At 36.7% G+C, this 19,826-nt stretch overlaps 1 protein-coding gene across 12 annotated transcripts in view; it reads right to left on the reverse strand.

Moving 5' to 3' along the window:
- LOC143673286 (uncharacterized) overlaps positions 1–19,826 on the reverse strand; it is a 76,240-nt gene that overhangs the window by 22,534 nt on the left and 33,880 nt on the right. Inside the window, exon 4 of one of the 12 annotated variants that reach the window (XM_077147604.1) lies at positions 16,183–17,016. The exons of the other annotated variants lie outside the window; for them this stretch is intronic. Coding sequence (XP_077003719.1) covers positions 17,003–17,016 — 14 coding nt within the window. The 3' untranslated portion in view covers positions 16,183–17,002. Of the gene's footprint in view, positions 1–16,182; positions 17,017–19,826 lie in introns of those variants that run through there. 12 annotated transcript variants of the gene reach the window in all.

The raw sequence follows: 19,826 nt of genomic DNA on the forward strand, positions 1-19,826 counted from the left end.
TTAAAATAACAAAATGTTTGAATAACCAAGAAAGATAATATGCAATTAATTATATATACCAAAATGATGTAAATAATTTTATCTCTTGTTTTTTTATTATTAATGGAGGCTCATCGCATTGAATTTTGTTTCAAATGTATTCATTTTTTTAAATGAACAAATGTTAGCTCTTTTTTTATTAATGAAAAAAGATTAACTAGCAAAACATTTAGAAATCATTCCATCCTACCAAATGTTAGCTCTTAAAGTTAATATCATAGCTAAATCATTGAAAAAATATGTGACCAGAATGTTGAGCCAGGAGTTCCAATCTTTCACATGTAATATATATTTTGCACTTGGATATATGCATGCAAACATTTTTCATTCCAGATAAAAATCCCAGGAGACTTACTATGATTAAAATGGTTATTAAGGTAGGTTCAAATATTGAACTTTCTTCCTTTTTAACTGTTTGCTTAGGAAGATTAGCAAAAATATTTAAAATATTTATAAAACACCAGTGAATATTTTTATAACAAATGCTATTATATATTTAAAATTTTACAAATGTGTAAGCATTATGATGATTGTGTTCAAGTTTTATTAGTAATGCATTCAATTCTTTCTATTTATCATCTGACAATCTTTAAATTAGTACAATAGATTTAGAATTATATTTCTTACACCGTTGAGGGTACTAGGTTTAAACTTTAAGTGAGTTACTAAGGGATGTACAGTGAAAAAGCTGACATATCTAAAATCAAACTCTTGATTTTTCAGTCCAAATCAGCATTCCTTAAGACTGTCCTATATTTCTGCTCTTCAGAGTAAGTGACTTATGATTATGTTTTACACAATAAAATCCTCTGACATCAGAATATATGGGGATTTCTAGGATACAATTTGAAGGATAACATCACATGTTTGTTTGTTTTTTTTTTTACCACATTGGTTGTCCTTAAAATCACTTACTTTTAACCCACATGTTTAACAGACATTTCATGGTTTTCGATTACTACATGAATTTCTAAAACTACAGTTTTGCAAATATTCCAGATCATGCATAGAATATTTAGAAGGTTTCTTGACAGAAATTCAAACTAATTAAAGGATGCTTCTTTTAAAAGAAGACCAAGTAAATTCCTACATAGGAAAGAAAGATGAGTTTAAATGTTTAGGATCACTGTCATTTCAATAGCCTGGAGTCCTATTTCTTCTGCATGACTCTAATGAGAGTATTTCTCACCTCTTTGTTTCTGAGATTATAAATGCATGGATTCAGCATGGGGATCATAATAGTAATAAATATAGAGGCCTCCTGATCTTTTCCCAAGGAGTAGTTCTTTGGTTTTAAGTAAGTAAAAATCACAGTGCTTAATAGATTGTGATTCTTGGTAGGTGGGAGGCATGAACACAGACAGCTTTGTGCTGTCCTGAAGTGGTTAAGCTTTAGTATGGTGGACAGAATGGACCTGTAGGACACAGAGACTGTGATAAAGGACAATATTATGTTGAAACAAGAGAAAGAGAGGATCTTGAAAGCAGCAAGAGAAAAACAATCCATCACATACAAGGGAAACCCAATAAGACTATGTGTAGATTTCTCAGCAGAAACCATGGAAGCTAGAAGACAGTGGGATGATATATTTAAATTACTAAAAGAGAAAAACTGCCAACCAAGACTCCTATATCCAGCAAAATTATCCTTCAAAAATGAGGGAGAAATTAAAACATTCTCAGACAAAAAGTCACTGAGAGAATTTGTGACCAAGAGACCAGCTCTGCAAGAAATACTAAAGGGAGCACTAGAGTCAGAACCAAAAAGACAGAAGAGAGAGGTATGGAGAAGAGTGTAGAAAGAAGGAAAGTCAGATATGATATATATAATACAAAAGGCAAAATGGTAGAGGAAAATATTATCCAAACAGTAATAACACTAAATGTTAATGGACTGAATTCCCCAATAAAAAGATATAGACTGGCAGAATGGATTAAAAAACAGGATCCTTCTATATGCTGTCTACAGGAAACACATCTTAGACCCAAAGATAAACATAGGTTGAAAGTGAAAGGTTGGGAAAAGATATTTCATGCAAATAACAACCAGAAAAGAGCAGGAGTGGCTATACTAATATCCAACAAATTAGACTTCAAATGTAAAACAGTTACAAGAGACAAAGAAGGACACTATATACTAATAAAAGGAACAATTAAACAAGAAGACATAACAATCATAAATATTTACACACCGAACCAGAATGCCCCAAAATACGTGAGGAGTACACTGCAAACACTGAAAAGGGAAATAGACACAAATACCATAATAGTTGGAGACTTCAATTCACCACTCTCATCAATGGACAGACTATCTAGACAGAGGATCAATACAGAAATAGAGAATCTTAATATTACTATAAATGAGCTAGACTTAACAGACATTTATAGGACATTACACCCCACAGCAGCAGGATACATCTTTTTTTCAAGTGCTCATGGATCATTCTCAAAGATAGACCATATGCTAGGTCACAAAGCAAGTCTCAACAAATTTAAAAAGATTGAAATCATACAAAACACTTTCTCAGATCATAAAGGAATGAAGTTGGAAATCAATAATAGGCAGAGTGCCAGAAAATTCATAAATATGTGGATGCTCAACAACACAATCTTAAACAACAAGTGGGTCAAGGAAGAAATTGCAAGAGAAATCAATAAATATCTGGAAGCAAATGAAAATGCAAACACAACATATCAAAACTTATGGGATGCAGCAAAGGCAGTGCTAAGAGGAAAATTTGTTGCCCTAAATGCCTATATAAAAAAAGAAGAAAGGGCAAAAATACAGGAATTAACCTTCTACTTGGAAAAACTGGAGAAAGAACAGCAAACTAACCCCAAAGCAAGCAAAAGGAAAGAAATAACAAGGATTAGAGCAGAAATAAATGAAATTGAGAGCATGAAAATAATTGAGAAAATCAATAAAATCAGAAGTTGGTTCTATGAGAAAATCAGAAAGATTGATGGGCCATTAGCAAGACTGACAAAAAGAAGAGAGAGGATGCAAATAAATAAGATCAGAATTGGAAGAGGAGACACACACTGACCCCACAGAAATAAAGGAGGTAATAACAGGATACTATGAACAACTTTATGCTAATAAATACAACAATGTAGATGAAATGGACAACTTCCTAGAAAGGCATGAAGAACCAAGTTTGACTCAAGAAGAAATAGATGACCTCAACAAACCAATCACAAGTAAAGAAATTGAACCAGTCATTAAAAAGCTTCCCAAAAAGAAAAGTCCAGGACCAGATGCCTTCACATGTGAATCGACCAAACATTCCAGAAATAATTAGTACCAATCCTGCTCAAACTCTTCAAAAAAATTGAAGTGGAGGGAAAGCTACCTAACTCATTCTATGAAGCCAACATCACCCTCATACCAAAACCAGGCAAAGATATTACAAAGAAAGAAAAGTACAGACCAATCTCTCTAATGAATATAGATGCAAAAATCCTCAACAAAATTCTAGCAAATTGAATCCAGCAAAACATTAAAAGAATTATACATCATGACCAAGAAAGATTCATCCCAGGTATGTAAGGATGGTTCAACATAAGAAAATCAAATAATGTAATACACCATATCAACAAATCAAAGCAGAAAAATCACATGATCATCTCAATTGATGCAGGGAAGACATTTGACAAAATTCAACATTCTTTCCTGTTGAAAACACTTCAAAGCATAGGAATACAAGGGAACTTCCTTAAAATGATAAAGTGAATATATGAAAAATCCACAGCTAATATCATCCTCAATGGGGAAAAACTGAAAACTTTCCCCCTAAGATCAGGAACAAGACAAGGATGTCCACTATCACCACTGTCATTCAACATTGTGCAGGAAGTTCCAGCCAGAGCAATTAGACAAGAAAAAGAAACACAAGGGATCAAAATTGGAAAGGAAGAAGTACAACTATCACTGTTTGCAGATGATATGATGCTATATGTAGAAAAACCTGAAAATCCACAGCGAAACTACTAGAGCTAATAAATAAATACAGCAAAGTGGCAGGTTACAAGATCAACATTCAAAAATCTGTAGTGTTTCTATACACTAGTAATGAAAAATCTGAGGGGTAAATCAAGAAATGAATTCCATTTACAATTTCAACTAAAAGAATAAAATACTTAGGAATAAATTTAACTAAAGAGACAAAAAGACCTATACAAAGAAAACTACAAGAAACTGTTTAAAGAAATCACAGAAGACCTAAATAGATGGAAATGCATACTGTGTTCATGGATTGGAAAACTAAATATAGTCAAGATGTCAATTCTATCTAAATTGATTTACAGATTTAATGTGATACCAATCAAAATCCCAACAACTTACTTTTCAGAAATACAAAAACCAATAAGCAAATTTATCTGGAAGGACAGGGTACCCCGAATTACTAAAAGTATCTTGAAGGAAAAAAAACAAAGTTGGAGGTCTCACGCTGCCTGACTTTAAGGCATATCATGAAGCCACAGTGGTCAAAACAGCATGGTACTGGCATAAAGACAGATATGTTGACCAATGGAATCGAATAGAGTGCTCAGATATAGACCCTCTCATCTATGGACATTTGATCTTTGATAAGGCAGTCAAGCCAACTCACTTGGGACAGAACAGTCTCTTCAATAAATGGTGCCTAGAGAACTGCATATCCATATGCAAAAGAATGAAAGAGGACCCGTATCTCACACCCTATACCAAAGTTAACTCAAAATGGGTCAAAGATCTAAACATCAAGTCTAAGACCATAAAACAGTTAGAGGAAAGTGTAGGGAAATATCTTATAAATCTTATAATTGGAGGTGGATTTATAGACCTTACACCTAAAGCAAGAGCACTGAAGAAAGAAAGAAATAAATGGGAGCTCCTCAAAATTAAACACTTTTGTGCATCTTAGAACTTCATCAAGAAAGTAAAAAGACAGCCTACCGAGCCGCCCGACCTCCTCCCCCCCTCTCTTTCTCCGCCGGCCCGCCGCGCGGCGCCCACGCCCCGCAGCAGCCGAGCCGCCCGACCTCCTCCCCCCCTCTCTTTCTCCGCCGGCCCGCCGCGCGGCGCCCACGCCCCGCAGCAGCCGAGCGCCGACTCCTCCCCCCCCTCTCTTTCTCCGCCGGCCCGCCGCGCGGCGCCCCGCCCCGCAGCAGCCGAGCCGCCCGACCTCCTCCCCCCCTCTCTTTCTCTGCCGGCCCGCCGCGCAGCGCCCATGCCCCGCAGCAGCCGAGCCGCCCGACCTCCTCCCCCCCCCTCTTTCTCCGCCGGCCCGCCGCGCGGCGCCCACGCCCCGCAGCAGCCGAGCCGCCCGACCTCCTCCCCCCCTCTCTTCTCCGCCGGCCCGCCGCGCGGCGCCCACGCCCCGCAGCAGCCGAGCCGCCCGACCTCCTCCCCCCCCCTTTCTCTGCCGGCCCGCTGCGCGGCGCCCACGCCCCGCAGCAGCCGAGCCGCCCGACCTCCTCCCCCCCCTCCTCCCCCTCCCGCTCCGGCTGCTCTCCAACTACCACGGTGCCCTCTTCCCCCGCCTTCACCGTGCTCCTCCGCCACCAGCCTCGACAGCCTTGCCGCCCTCACCTTTCCTCCTCCAGAACAACTACTGGGGGAGTGGAGATAACACAGAGCAGCTCCCGGAGCCACGAGGGAGATCAAAGGGACAGCGTACCCCATCTTGGAACAGCTGACTATCTGGGAGAACCAGCTCCGGTGAGATCACCAAGGGGCATGGGCTTTCCTGGGTGGGACGGCAAGCGACCGGAATCCCTCCCTTCCACCTTCCCAGGCCAGCTGGTAGAATTGGACAGGCGGTCCCCTTAGGCCGCGGCGGCTGGTGCCCCCACCACACGAGGCCCCCCAGAACAACTGAGATAGTTGGGTCGGAAATCCCCAGACTGCGGAGAACAGTGACCGGGGGATCCCATCCAAACACGTGACTCCCCCGTCGGCTGGGAACAGTGCACTCTACCGGGCTGCGACAGCTGGCGCCCTCCCGCCACGCTTGGTGCCCCGGGCCGACTAGCTAATTTGGCCGGACGCTCTCCTGTGCTGCGACGGCCGGCGACCCTCCCCACGTTTGGAACCCCGGGCCGGCTGGCATTCTTCCAAGACGCTTCGGATGCCGAACCTCCCCTATGGCGAGAGTTTTCCAGAGTTGAGTGACCCACAGCAACTTTCGCTGGTGGAACCCACAGACAGGCGTGTGCCACGAGCGCCACCTACTGGGCAGGATAGGAAGAACAGAACCCAGAGATTGCGCAGAAAAATCTTTCAACCTGTGGGGTCGAACACCCGGGGAAATCTGACTAAATGCCCAGACGCCAGCAGAAGATAACGGATCACGCTCAGAAAATTGAACATATGGCCCAGTCAAACGAAGAAACCAATAGTTCAAATGAGATACAGGAGCTGAAACAACTAATGCTGAATATACGAACAGAAATGGAAAACCTCTTCAAAAACGAAATCGATAAATTGAGGGAGGACATGAAGACATGGGCTGAACATAAAGAAGAAATAGAAAAACTTAAAAAACAAATCACAGAACTTATGGAAGTGAAAGATAAAGTAGAAAAGATGGAAAAAACAATGGATACCTACAATGACAGATTTAAAGAAACAGAAGATAGAATTAGTGATTTGGAGGATGAAACATCTGAATTCCAAAAAGAAACAGAAACTATCCGGAAAAGAATGGAAAAATTTGAACAAGGTATCAGGGAACTCAAGGACAATGTGAACCGTACAAATATACGTGTAATGGGTATCCCAGAAGGAGAAGAGAAGGGAAAAGGAGGAGAAAAACTAATGGAAGAAATTATCACTGAAAATTTCCCAACTCTTATGAAAGACCTAAAATTACAGATCCAAGAAGTGCAGCGCACCCCAAAGAGATTAGACACAAATAGGCGTTCCCCAAGACACTTACTAGTTAGAATGTCAGAGGTCAAAGAGAAAGAGAGGATCTTGAAGGCAGCGAGAGAAAAACAATCCGTCACATACAAGGGAAACCCAATAAGACTATGTGTAGATTTCTCAGCAGAAACCATGGAAGCTAGAAGACAGTGGGATGATATATTTAAGTTACTAAAAGAGAAAAACTGCCAGCCAAGACTCCTATATCCAGCAAAATTGTCCTTCAAAAATGAGGGAGAAATTAAAACATTCTCAGACAAAAAGTCACTAAGAGAATTTGTGACCAAGAGACCAGCTCTGCAAGAAATACTAAAGGAAGCACTAGAGTCAGATACAAAAAGACAGAAGAGAGAGACATGGAGAAAAGTGTAGAAAGAAGGAAAGTCAGATATGATATATATAATACAAAAGGCAAAATGGTAGAGGAAAATGTTATCCAAACAGTAATAACTCTAAACGTCAATGGACTGAATTCCCCAATTTAAAGACATAGACTGGCAGAATGGATTAAAAAACAGGATCCTTCTATATGCTGTCTACAGGAAACACATCTTAGACCCAAAGATAAATATAGGTTGAAAGTGAAAGGTTGGGAAAAGATATTTCATGCAAACAACAACCAGAAAAGAGCAGGAGTGGCTATACTAATATCCAACAAATTAGACTTCAAATGTAAAACAGTTAAAAGAGACAAAGAAGGACACTATATACTAATAAAAGGAACAATTAAACAAGAAGACATAACAATCATAAATATTTACGCACCGAACCAGAATGCCCCAAAATACGTGAGGAATACACTGCAAACACTGAAAAGGGAAATAGACACACATACCATAATAGTTGGAGACTTCAATTCACCACTCTCATCAATGGACAGAACATCTACACAGAGGATCAATAAAGAAATAGAGAACCTGAATATTACTATAAATGAACTTGACTTAACAGACATTTATAGGACATTACATCCCACAACAGCAGGATACACCTTTTTTTCAAGTGCTCATGGATCATTCTCAAAGATAGACCATATGCTGGGTCACAAAGCAAGTCTTAACAAATTTAAAAAGATTGAAATCATACACAACACTTTCTCGGATCATAAAGGAATGAAGTTGGAAATCAATAATAGGCGGAGGGCCAGAAAATTCATAAATACATGGAGGCTCAACAACACACTCTTAAACAACAAGTGGGTCAAAGAAGAAATTGCAAGAGAAATTAGTAAATACCTAGAGGCAAATGAAAATGAAGACACAATATATCAAAACTTATGGGACGCAGCAAAGGCAGTGCTAAGAGGGAAATTTATTGCCCTAAATGCCTTTATCAGAAAAGAAGAAAAGGCAAAAATGCAGGAATTAACTGTCCACTTGGAAGAACTGGAGAAAGAACAGCAAACTAATCCCAAAGCAAGGAAAAGGAAAGAAATAACAAAGATTAGAGCAGAAATAAATGAAATTGAAAACATGAAAACAATAGAGAAAATCAATAAGACTAGAAGTTGGTTCTATGAGAAAATCAACAAGATTGATGGGCCCTTAGCAAGATTGACAAAAAGAAGAAGAGAGAGGATGCAAATAAATAAGATTAGAAATGAAAGAGGAGACATAACTACTGACCTCACAGAAATAAAGGAGGTAATAACAGGATACTATGAACAACTTTACGCTAATAAATACAACAATTTAGAAGAAATGGACAGGTTCCTGGAAAGACATGAACAACCAACTTTGACTCAAGAAGAAATAGACGACCTCAACAAACCAATCACAAGTAAAGAGATTGAATTAGTTATTCAAAAGCTCCCTAAAAAGAAAAGTCCAGGACCAGACGGCTTCACATGTGAATTCTATCAAACATTCCAGAAAGAATTAGTACCTACTCTCCTCAAACTCTTCAACATAATCGAAGTGGAGGGAAAACTACCTAATTCATTCTATGAAGCCAACATCACCCTCATACCAAAACCAGGCAAAGATATTACAAAAAAAGAAAACTACAGACCAATCTCTCTAATGAATACAGATGCAAAAATCCTCAATAAAATTCTAGCAAATCGTATCCAACAACACATTAAAAGAATTATACATCATGACCAAGTAGGATTCATCCCAGGTATGCAAGGATGGTTCAACATAAGAAAATCAATTAATGTAATACACCATATCAACAAATCAAAGCAGAAAAATCACATGATCATCTCAATTGATGCAGAGAAGGCATTCGACAAGATTCAACATCCTTTCCTGCTGAAAACACTTCAAAAGATAGGAATACAAGGGAACTTCCTTAAAATGATAGAGGGAATATATGAAAAACCCACAGCTAATATCATCCTCAATGGGGAAAAATTGAAAACTTTCCCCCTAAGATCAGGAACAAGACAAGGATGTCCACTATCACCACTATTATTCAACATTGTGTTGGAAGTTCTAGCCAGAGCAATTAGGCAAGAAAAAGAAATACAAGGCATCAAAATTGGAAAGGAAGAAGTAAAACTATCACTGTTTGCAGACGATATGATACTATATGTAGAAAACCCAGAAAAATCCACAACAAAATTACTAGAGCTAATAAATGAGTACAGCAAAGTAGCAGGCTACAAGATCAACATTCAAAAATCTGTAGCTTTTCTATACACTAGTAATGAACAAGCTGAGGCAGAAATCAAGAAACGAATCCCATTTACAATTGCAACTAAAAGAATAAAATACCTAGGAATAAATTTAACCAAAGAGACAAAAAACCTATATAAAGAAAACTACAAAAAACTGCTAAAAGAAATCACAGAAGACCTAAATAGATGGAAGGGCATACCGTGTTCATGGATTGGAAGACTAAATATAGTTAAGATGTCAATCCTACCTAAATTGATTTACAGATTCAATGCAATACCAATCAAAATCCCAACAACTTATTTTTCAGAAATAGAAAAACCAATAAGCAAATTTATCTGGAAGGGCAGGGTACCCCGAATTGCTAAAAACAACTTGAGGAAAAAAAACGAAGCTGGAGGTCTCGCGCTGCCTGACTTTAAGGCATATTATGAAGCCACAGTGGTCAAAACAGCATGGTATTGGCATAAAGATAGATATATCGACCAATGGAATCGAATAGAGTGCTCAGATATAGACCCTCTCATCTATGGACATTTGATTTTTGATAAGGCAGTCAAGCCAACTCACCTGGGACAGAACAGTCTCTTCAATAAATGGTGCCTAGAGAACTGGATATCCATATGCAAAAGAATGAAAGAAGACCCATCTCTCACACCCTATACAAAAGTTAACTCAAAATGGATCAAAGATCTAAACATTAGGTCTAAGACCATAAAACAGTTAGAGGAAAATTTTGGGAGATATCTTATGGATCTTACAACTGGAGGTGGTTTTATGGACCTTAAACCTAAAGCAAGAACACTGAAGAAGGAAATAAATAAATGGGAGCTCCTCAAAATTAAACACTTTTGTGCATCAGAGAACTTCATCAAGAAAGTAGAAAGACAGCCTACACAATGGGAGACAATATTTGGAAATGACATATCAGATAAAGGTCTAGTATCCAGAATTTATAAAGAGATTATTCAACTCAACAACAAAAAGACAGCCAACCCAATTACAAAATGGGAAAAAGACTTAAACAGACACCTACCAGAAGAAGAAATACGGATGGCCAAGAGGCACATGAAGAGATGCTCAATGTCCCTGGCCATTAGAGAAATGCAAATCAAAACCACAATGAGATATCATCTCACACCCACCAGAATGGCCATTATCAACAAAACAGAAAATGACAAGTGCTGGAGAGGATGCGGTGAAAGAGGCACACTTATCCACTGTTGGTGGGAATGTCAAAGGGTGCAACCACTGTGGAAGGCAGTTTGGCGGTTCCTCAAAAAGCTGAATATAGAATTGCCATACGACCCAGCAATACCATTGCTAGGTATCTACTCAAAGGACTTAAGGGCAAAGACACAAACGGACATTTGCACACCAATGTTTATAGCAGCGTTATTTACAATTGCAAAGAGATGGAAACAGCCAAAATCTCCATCAACAGAAGAGTGGCTAAACAAACTGTGGTATATACATACGATGGAATATTATGCAGCTTTAAGACAAGATAAACTTATGAACCATGTAATAACATGGATGGACCTAGAGAATATTATGCTGAGTGAATCCAGCCAAAAACTAAAGGACAAATACTGTATGGTCCCACTGTTGTGAACGGACATTCGAGAATAAACTTGAAATATGTCATTGGTAACAGAGTTCAGCAGGAGTTAGAAACAGGGTAAGACAATGGATAATTGAAGCTGAAGTGATACAGACTGTGCAACAGGACTAGATACAAAAACTCAAAAATGGACAGCACAATAATACCTAATTGTAAAGTAATCATGTTAAAATACTGAATGAAGCTGCATCTGAGCTATAGGGTTTTTTTTGTTTTTGTTTGCTTGTTGGTTTGTTTGTTGTTGTTGTTTTTTACTATTACTACTACTTTTATTTCTTTTCTTTATATTAACATTTTATATCTTTTTCTGTTGTGTTGCTAGTTCCTCTAAACCGATGCAAATGTACTAAGAAACAATGATCATGCATCTATGTGATGATGTTAAGAATTACTGAGTGCATATGTAGAATGGTATGATTTCTAAATGTTGTGTTAATTTCTTTTTTTTTCTTTCCGTTAATAAAAAAATAAAAAAAAAAAATAAAAAAAAGAAAGTAGAAAGACAGCCTACACAATAGGAGACAATATTTGGGAATGATATATCAGATAAAGGTCTAGTATCCAGAATTTATAAAGAGATTGTTCATCTCAACAACAAAAAGACAGCCAACCCAATTAAAAAATGGGAAAAAAACTTGAACAGACACCTATCAGAAGAGGAAATACAAATGGCCAAAAGGCACATGAAGAGATGCTCAATGTCCCTGGCCATTAGAGAAATGCAAATCAAAACTACAATGAGATATCATCTCACACCCACCAGAATGGCCATTATCAACAAAACAGAAAATGACAAGTGCTGGAGAGGATGCGGAGAAAGAGGCACACTTATCCACTGTTGGTGGGAATGTCAAAGGGTGCAACCACTGTGGAAGGCAGTTTGGCGGTTCCTCAAAAAGCTGAATATAGAATTGCCATACGACCCAGCAATACCATTGCTGGGAATATACTCAAAGGACTTAAGGGCAAAGACACAAACGGACATTTGCACACCAATGTTTATAGCAGTGTTATTTACAATTGCAAAGAGATGGAAACAGCCGAAATCTCCATCAACAGAAGAGTGGCTAAACAAACTGTGGTATATACATACGATGGAATACTATGCAGCTTTAAGACAGGATAAACTTATGAAGCATGTAATAACATGGATGGACCTAGAGAACATTATGCTGAGTGAGTCTAGCCAAAAACTAAAGGACAAATACTGTATGGTCCCACTGATGTGAACAGACATTCGAGAATAAATTTGGAATATGTCATTGGTAACAGAGTCCAGCAGGAGGTAGAAACAGGGTAAGATAATGGGCAATTGGAGTTGAAGGGATACAGACTGTGTAACAGGACTAGATACAAAAACTCAAAAATGGACAGCACAATAATACCTAATTGTAAAGTAATCATGTTAAAACACTGAATGAAGCTGCATCTGAGCTATAGGTTTTTGTTTTGTTTTGTTTTGTTTTGATTTTACTATTATTACTTTTATTTTTTTTCTCTATATTAACATTCTATATCTTTTTCGGTTATGTTGCTAGTTCTTCTAAACTGATGCGAATGTACTAAGAAATGATGATCATGCATCTATTCGATGATGTTAAGAATTACTGATTGCATATGTAGAATGGTATGATTTCTAAATGTTGGGTTAATTTCTTTTTTTTCCGTTAATTAAAAAAAAAAGAGAAGGGGTAATTGGAGCTCAAGGGATACAGACTGTACAACGGGACTGGATATAAAAACTCAGAAATGGACAGCACAATACTACCCAATTGTAATGCAATTATGTTAAAACACTGAATGAAGCTGCATGTGAGGTATAGGTTTTTTGTCTTTCTATTATTAATTCTTATTCTGTTGTATTTTTATTTCTTTTTCTAAATCGATGCAAATGTACTAAGAATTGATGAATATGCAACTATGTGATGTTATTAAGAATTACTGATTGTACATGTAGAATGGAATGATTTCTAATTGTTTTGTTAATTCTTTTTTAATTAAAAAAAAAACTCAGAAATGGACAGCACAATACTACCTAACTGTAATATAATTATGTTAAAACACTGAATGAAGCTGCATGTGAGAATGATAGAGGGAGGAGGGCTGGGGACATAAATGAAATCAGAAAGAAAGATAGATGCTAAAGACTGAGATGATATAATCTAGGAATGCCTAGAGTATACAATAATAGCAAAATGTACAATGTAAAATTTTAAAAATGTTTTTGCATGAGGAACAAAGGAATGTCATTATTGCAGGGTGCTGATAATAGATGGTAATTAATATTTTAAAATGTCACCTTATGTGTGAGACTAAACCAAAAAATGTTTATTTGTTACAAAATTTATATTTTGACTAGAGCATTTCCTAATATAACTTATGTAGATAGTTTTATTGAATGCCATAAGTACTTGGAAACTCAGGTAGGACATGAGATTTTGTTGGTTTGTCCAGAATGATGCCCCAGTGAATCCCAGAGTGATCGATCAGTGAGTGGAAAAGTATTTGCAGAACCCCCTTCAGGGAATGGTGAGAGTGGGGAGAAATTCAACTTCCCCAAGTTGAATTTTTGATATTCCCACAAGCAGTGTGGACAACCAAAGCTATAGGCTGAGCCCCCGGTCTTGGGGTTTGTTCATATGAAACTTAACCCCACAAAGGATAGGTCAAGTCTACTTAAAATCTAGGCCTAAAGTCATTCCCAAGAGAGCCTCTTTTGTTGCTCAGATGTGGCCTCTCTCTCCAGCAAACACGATGAGCAGTCTCATCATCCTCCCCCTCTCTGTGTGGGACATGAGTCCCAGGGGTGTGGACCTTTCTGGCAACGTGGGACAGAGATCCTGGAATGAGCTGAGACTCAGCATCAAGGGACTGAGAAAAACCCTAGAATGAGCTGAGAATTAACATCAAGGGATTGAGAGAACCTTCTCAACTAAAAGGGGGAAGAGTGAAATGAGACAAAGTGTCAATGGCTGAGAGATTCCAAACAGAGTTGAGAGGTTATCCTGGAGGTTATTCTTATACATTAAGTAGATATCACCTTGTTGTTAAAGATGTAGTAGAGAGAGTGGAGGGAACTGCCTGAAACTGTAGAGCTGTGTTCCAGTAGCCATGTTTCTTGATGATGATTGAACAATGATATAACTTTCACAGTGTGACTCTGTGATTGTGAAAACCTTGTGTCTGATGCTCCTTTTAGCTACCATATCAACAGATGAGTAGAACATATGAAATAAAAACAAGTAATGGGGGAACAAATGTTAAAATAAATTTAGTTTGAAATGCTAGTGATAAATGAAAGCGAAGGGTAAGGGGAATGGTGTGTATAATCTTTTTCTTCTGTTATCATTTTATTTCTTTTTCTGTTGTCTTTTTCTTTTTCTAAATCAATCAAATGTTCTAAGAAATGATGAATATGCAACTATGTGATGATATTGAGAATTGCTGATTGATATGTAGAATGAAATGATATATTAATATTTTTGTTTGTTTGTTGCTATTTTTTAAATTAATAAATAAAAAAAATTAAAAATAAAATTATATGACATGCAGAGATTTGTGGCATTGGTTAGTAAATCATGGGGTACCTAGAAATACAATAAAAGGGCAGTCTACTAAATTCTCTTTCGGGCTGTATAAACAAAAGAGTTCTAGGTCAAGTGAACAGAAGTCTAACCTGAATTACAGAAACACAGAGTCATGGCCCTTAATCAATTTCCAGACATGAGACAGTTTACAGACCCAGAGCCCCTTGAATGAAGGGGAGGCCAGGCCCCTTTGGGGGAGAACCCTGTAACACTGCCACAAATTTACACTGTTAATCTTCCTCCAACCCTTCCCCAAGGAGACTGACAGCCTTTTAGCAGGATAACTGTGCATTGGGAAAAGGAAATGATCAGATATTTTGGGGATGATTAGACACTCGTTCAGAAGTGACATTAATTCCAGGGGACCGAAGACATCACTCTGGTCCACCAGTCAGAGTGGGGGCTTATGGAGGCCAGGTGATCAATGGAGTTGTAGCTCAGGTCCATCACACAGTGGATCCAGTGGGCTCCCGCATCCATCCTGTAGTTATTTCCCCAGTTACAGAATATATAATTGGTATAGACAACTAAGCAACTGGCAGAATCCCCACATTGGCTCTCTAACTCATGCAGTGAGGGCTATTTTGGTGGGAAAGGCCAAGTTGAAGCCATTAGAACTGCCCCTATTGAGCAAAATAGTAAAGCAGAAGTAATACTAGATTCCTGGAGGCATTGCAGAGATTACTGCCACTCTTAAGGACTTGAAGGATGAAGGGATGGTGAGTCCCACCACATTCCCATTCAACTCTCCTGTTTGGCCTGTGCAGAAAACAGATGGGTTGGAGGATGACAGTGGATTATCCTAAGCTCAACCAGGTGCTAACTCCAATTGCAGCTGCTGTTCCAGATGTGGTATCATTGCTTGAGCAAATCCATACATCCCTGGTACCTGGTATGCAGCTATTGATCTGGCAAATGCTTTTTTCTCAATAGTTATTAGGACCACCAGAACATGTGGAATAAAAATAAATACTAGGGGGAACAAATGTTAAAATAAATTTAGTTTGAAATGCTAATGGTAAATGAAAGTGAGGGTAAGGTTATGGTATGTATAACCTTTTTTCTGTTATTGTTTTATTTCTCTTTCTGTTGTCTTTTTATTTCTTTTTCTAAATCGATGCAAATGTTCTAAGAAATGATGAATATGCAACTATGTGATGATATTAAGAATTACTGATTGTATATGTAGAATGGAATGATTTCTAAATGTTTCATTAGTTAATTTTTTTAATTAATAAAAAAAGCAGAATCCATTAATTGGATTCTCTCCTCATTACACCCCCCCCCAAAAAAAGAATTACTGATTGTATATGTAGAATGGAATGATATCTTAATGTTTAGTTTCTTGTTAATTTTTTTAATTAATAAAAAATAATAATTAAAAAAAAAACAGAGGCCACTTGATCCTTTCCCAAAGAGTAGGAATGCTTTGGTTTTAAATAAGTAAAAATTGTAGTGCTGTAAAAGATGGTGACTCCCAGGAGGTGGGAGGCAAAAGTAAAGAAGGCTTTGCATTTTCCAGAAGTAGAATTTTCAGGATAGTAGACAGAATGGACCCATAGGACACAGAGATTGTGATCAGAGACACTATGACATTTAAACTACCAAAGATGAATATCTTTACTTCAATGTCATGACTGTCAGTGCAGGACAGGGATAAAATGGGGATCATGTCACAGAAAAAATGATAGATTACATTGGATTTGCAGAAATGCAAACTGTTCATATAAACAAAATTGAATAATGATTCAGTAAATCCGATAACATAAGACCCAGTGATGAGGGCTCTGCAGAGTCTCGTGGACATAACAACCTGATAGTTTAGAGGATTGCAGATAGCCACATAGCAGTCATAGGCCATAGGAGAGAGAGAAAAAAATTCAGTGGCAGCCAAAAAGAAAAAAAAAAAGACATCTGGGTGAAGCAACCCATGAATGAAATGTATTTGTTGGAAGTCAGTAAGTTCTCTAAGGTTTTAGGGATGATGACTGTTGAATAACTGAGAGTGAGGAAAGACAGGTGACCGAGGAAATAACACATGGGGTGTGAAGCTGGAGATCCAGATGAATTATCAGTATCATCCCTGCATTCCCCAGCAGGGTAATCAGATATATCAAGAGAAATAGCATAAAAAGGACCTGCTGGATCACTTCTGAGTCTGTCAATCCCATAAGGATGAATTCAGGAACATTTGTGTTATTCCTTCTTCCCATAATAGAATTCAACTGTTGTAAACTGTTGAGAAATCAAAGATGATGCTTAGTTTAATGACTTCAAAACAGTTTTGTTTATAGGAGTGATGCAGCCTTTTTTTTAGAAAAATAGTTTGTGATTATGCAAATTCATAATAAAGAATAGTTTGTAAGATAAAACTGAAAAAATTTTAGAGTGCCTGACAAATATTCATTAGGTATAATCAGTTGGATATTATATAATAGAGACTCATATATATTGCAAATTAAAAATAAATTTGACACAAAACAGTGATACACATGAAAATGTTATACCATATGTATTACATTTTTTGTTTTTTTTTTTACATGGGCAGGCAAGGAATCAAACCTGGGTCCTTTTGCATGGCAGGCAAGCATTCTTGCCTGCTGAGCCACTGTGGCCCATCCCATATGTATTACTTTTGTAGACTTTTTTAAAATGAGAAAACAGCACAGAAAGTTAAGGGAAATATTTAGAGTCACAACCAAGATCATTTGAGTTCAGAGATCATGTGCAAAAAAAATTGGCACTTACATTTAATTCCAGAAAAAACAGGAAAAGATACTAGGCATATAACAAACAATGATAGAGAGAATCATGCATTTACTGTTGTATTGTATTTGCTATTATGTAATACAATTGACAGATCATATGTTAAACCTTAGAGTACTTTACCTGGTGTATTAATACTATAGATCACTCATTATTGCTAATTTTCAAAAATTATACTGACAGATTTTTAACAATTATCCTCCAAAAATATATTTCCAATACATGTACATTGATTGGTGGCACAGATTCCATCAATTCTATGTTTCTGTTTGTACAAATCTTGGTATTATTTAGTTAAGTAAGGCTTACATGATATGTATACATATGTGTGCACATGCAAAATATTCTAATATCCTCATTTTTAAAATAAATTAAAACACTAACTTTGAGATTAATGCTTACCATCAGCCAAAATTGGTGGAAAAATGTCTTACAGTTGTCTGTCTAGAAATTTGTCAAATGCAAGTTTGTCTCACAAATACAATATATAAACCATTTAAGGAACCTGGAATTTCAATGATATAATATTTGCTTCAATTGTGATAAATTTTGTTTGATGTTTTGTGCATGCATTTTTTTATTTGTAGATTTTTTAAAATTTTTTAAGTTAAATAAATCAACCCAAAATTTTGTTCAAGTCATGTTCAAATAGAAAGTTCAGCTGGAAAGTATGTCTCACAAGTATACCATGGAGCTATGGTGAGCACAGATAGAAGAAAGTATACCTTATCTTTCGCCCTGAGAATGCCAAGACATCTCTTATATTGAGAATTGTTGATAATGCAACATTTGCTCATCTCTGGGACCAATTTCCAAGGAAGAGTGCTTGGCATCATTCCAAGGATAAAATTTTAGGAACTTGTGCATCTGTGTCAGGTTTGTTACAGACAGTTGTACCCCACTCTTAGTAGCCACATAATTCTGAGCAGTATTTTTTTCTTGGCATTCCTTTGTGATGTTCTAATTTATGACTGTGTTAAAATAAAAAGCTATTTCTTGAAAAATAATTAATTAATCTATGTTAAAAGGCCAGATTATTAACCACCAGGGATTGAACAGCACATTTTTCACAATGAAACATTTTATTTTTAAAAGAATGACATTATTATAGATGCAAAAATTGTTCATTACACAAAAATTAGAACACAACAAATTTCAAAGAAGATACTGAAACTCATTCATATATGTTAATCTTTAGATTATTTTCATCCAATTATTTTCTTTGTGCATATAAAGCTTTCCTTGATGTATACTTATGTGCATAACATTTTTCACACTGTACTTTCAATAATATCCCTAACTTATTATTAAATAGCAGTTATATTAGACTTTTGTAAAACCCACAATTTTATGTATTTCTCTATCGCAGGTGCAGCACAACTAATTTCTTTCTAGGAGAAAGCACCAACTGATGAATGGGTGTTTTTGAGGCATCACAAGGAAAACATGGTGCAGTTTCTCTAGTCAGTTTTGTCAGTGTCACTTAAATAATCTACACAGTGGGTGCACTGATGCATTCTTTCATAACAATGCTTGTGCAGCTAGTTTATCATTTTATTGTATTGGATTTTATTATATTAAAACAAATGTGAGAAAAGAAAGTAAAAAATTTTCCTGAGAGCAAACATTGTAAAATTAATTTGATGATCAAAAGGTCTCTTTTTCTACATATAACCAAGAGAAATACATTATTATGAACCATGCATTAATTAATGAGAATGAAGCCAATTTTCATGTACATTTAGAATCAATTTATTTAAGAAAAACTGTTTGCACTGCAGAATTTCAAGAGATAATTTAATGGTATGGATAAATAATTCAAAAAATATTTATCACATATTGATAAGCTTTTGGAAGTAAAATTCTCTGATTTTCTCATTGATACTGAGAAATGCTTATTTGAAGATTCAAAAGCCAGCATCAATTGATTTCACAATTTATGGCCTTGGGGTTTAAGATATTCTATGTCAGTGCCACTTCAATTGGGATCTGCTTACTCCTTGAAAATTGCCAATGTTTTTCTTTTCAGGATTGAAATAGGTTTTCATGGTCATTAATTATGTTTTAAAATAACATATGTAAATATTGAAGAAAGAATAATTACCAATACTATTTTTATGTCTAACTTTTTTCTTGAATCTTTATTAGTGACATTCCAATAAATATATTGGAATTATATCATCTCTAAACAGTAAAATCATTTTGACAGAATATCAGGAGTAAGTAAAAATGTAAAGATGACTTCTTTTTCCCACATTATGACAAATTGAAAGTTACTC

This window comes from Tamandua tetradactyla, unplaced genomic scaffold, assembly GCF_023851605.1.
Source record: "Tamandua tetradactyla isolate mTamTet1 unplaced genomic scaffold, mTamTet1.pri scaffold_73_ctg1, whole genome shotgun sequence".
In the NCBI taxonomy this organism is placed as follows: Eukaryota; Metazoa; Chordata; class Mammalia; order Pilosa; family Myrmecophagidae; genus Tamandua; species Tamandua tetradactyla.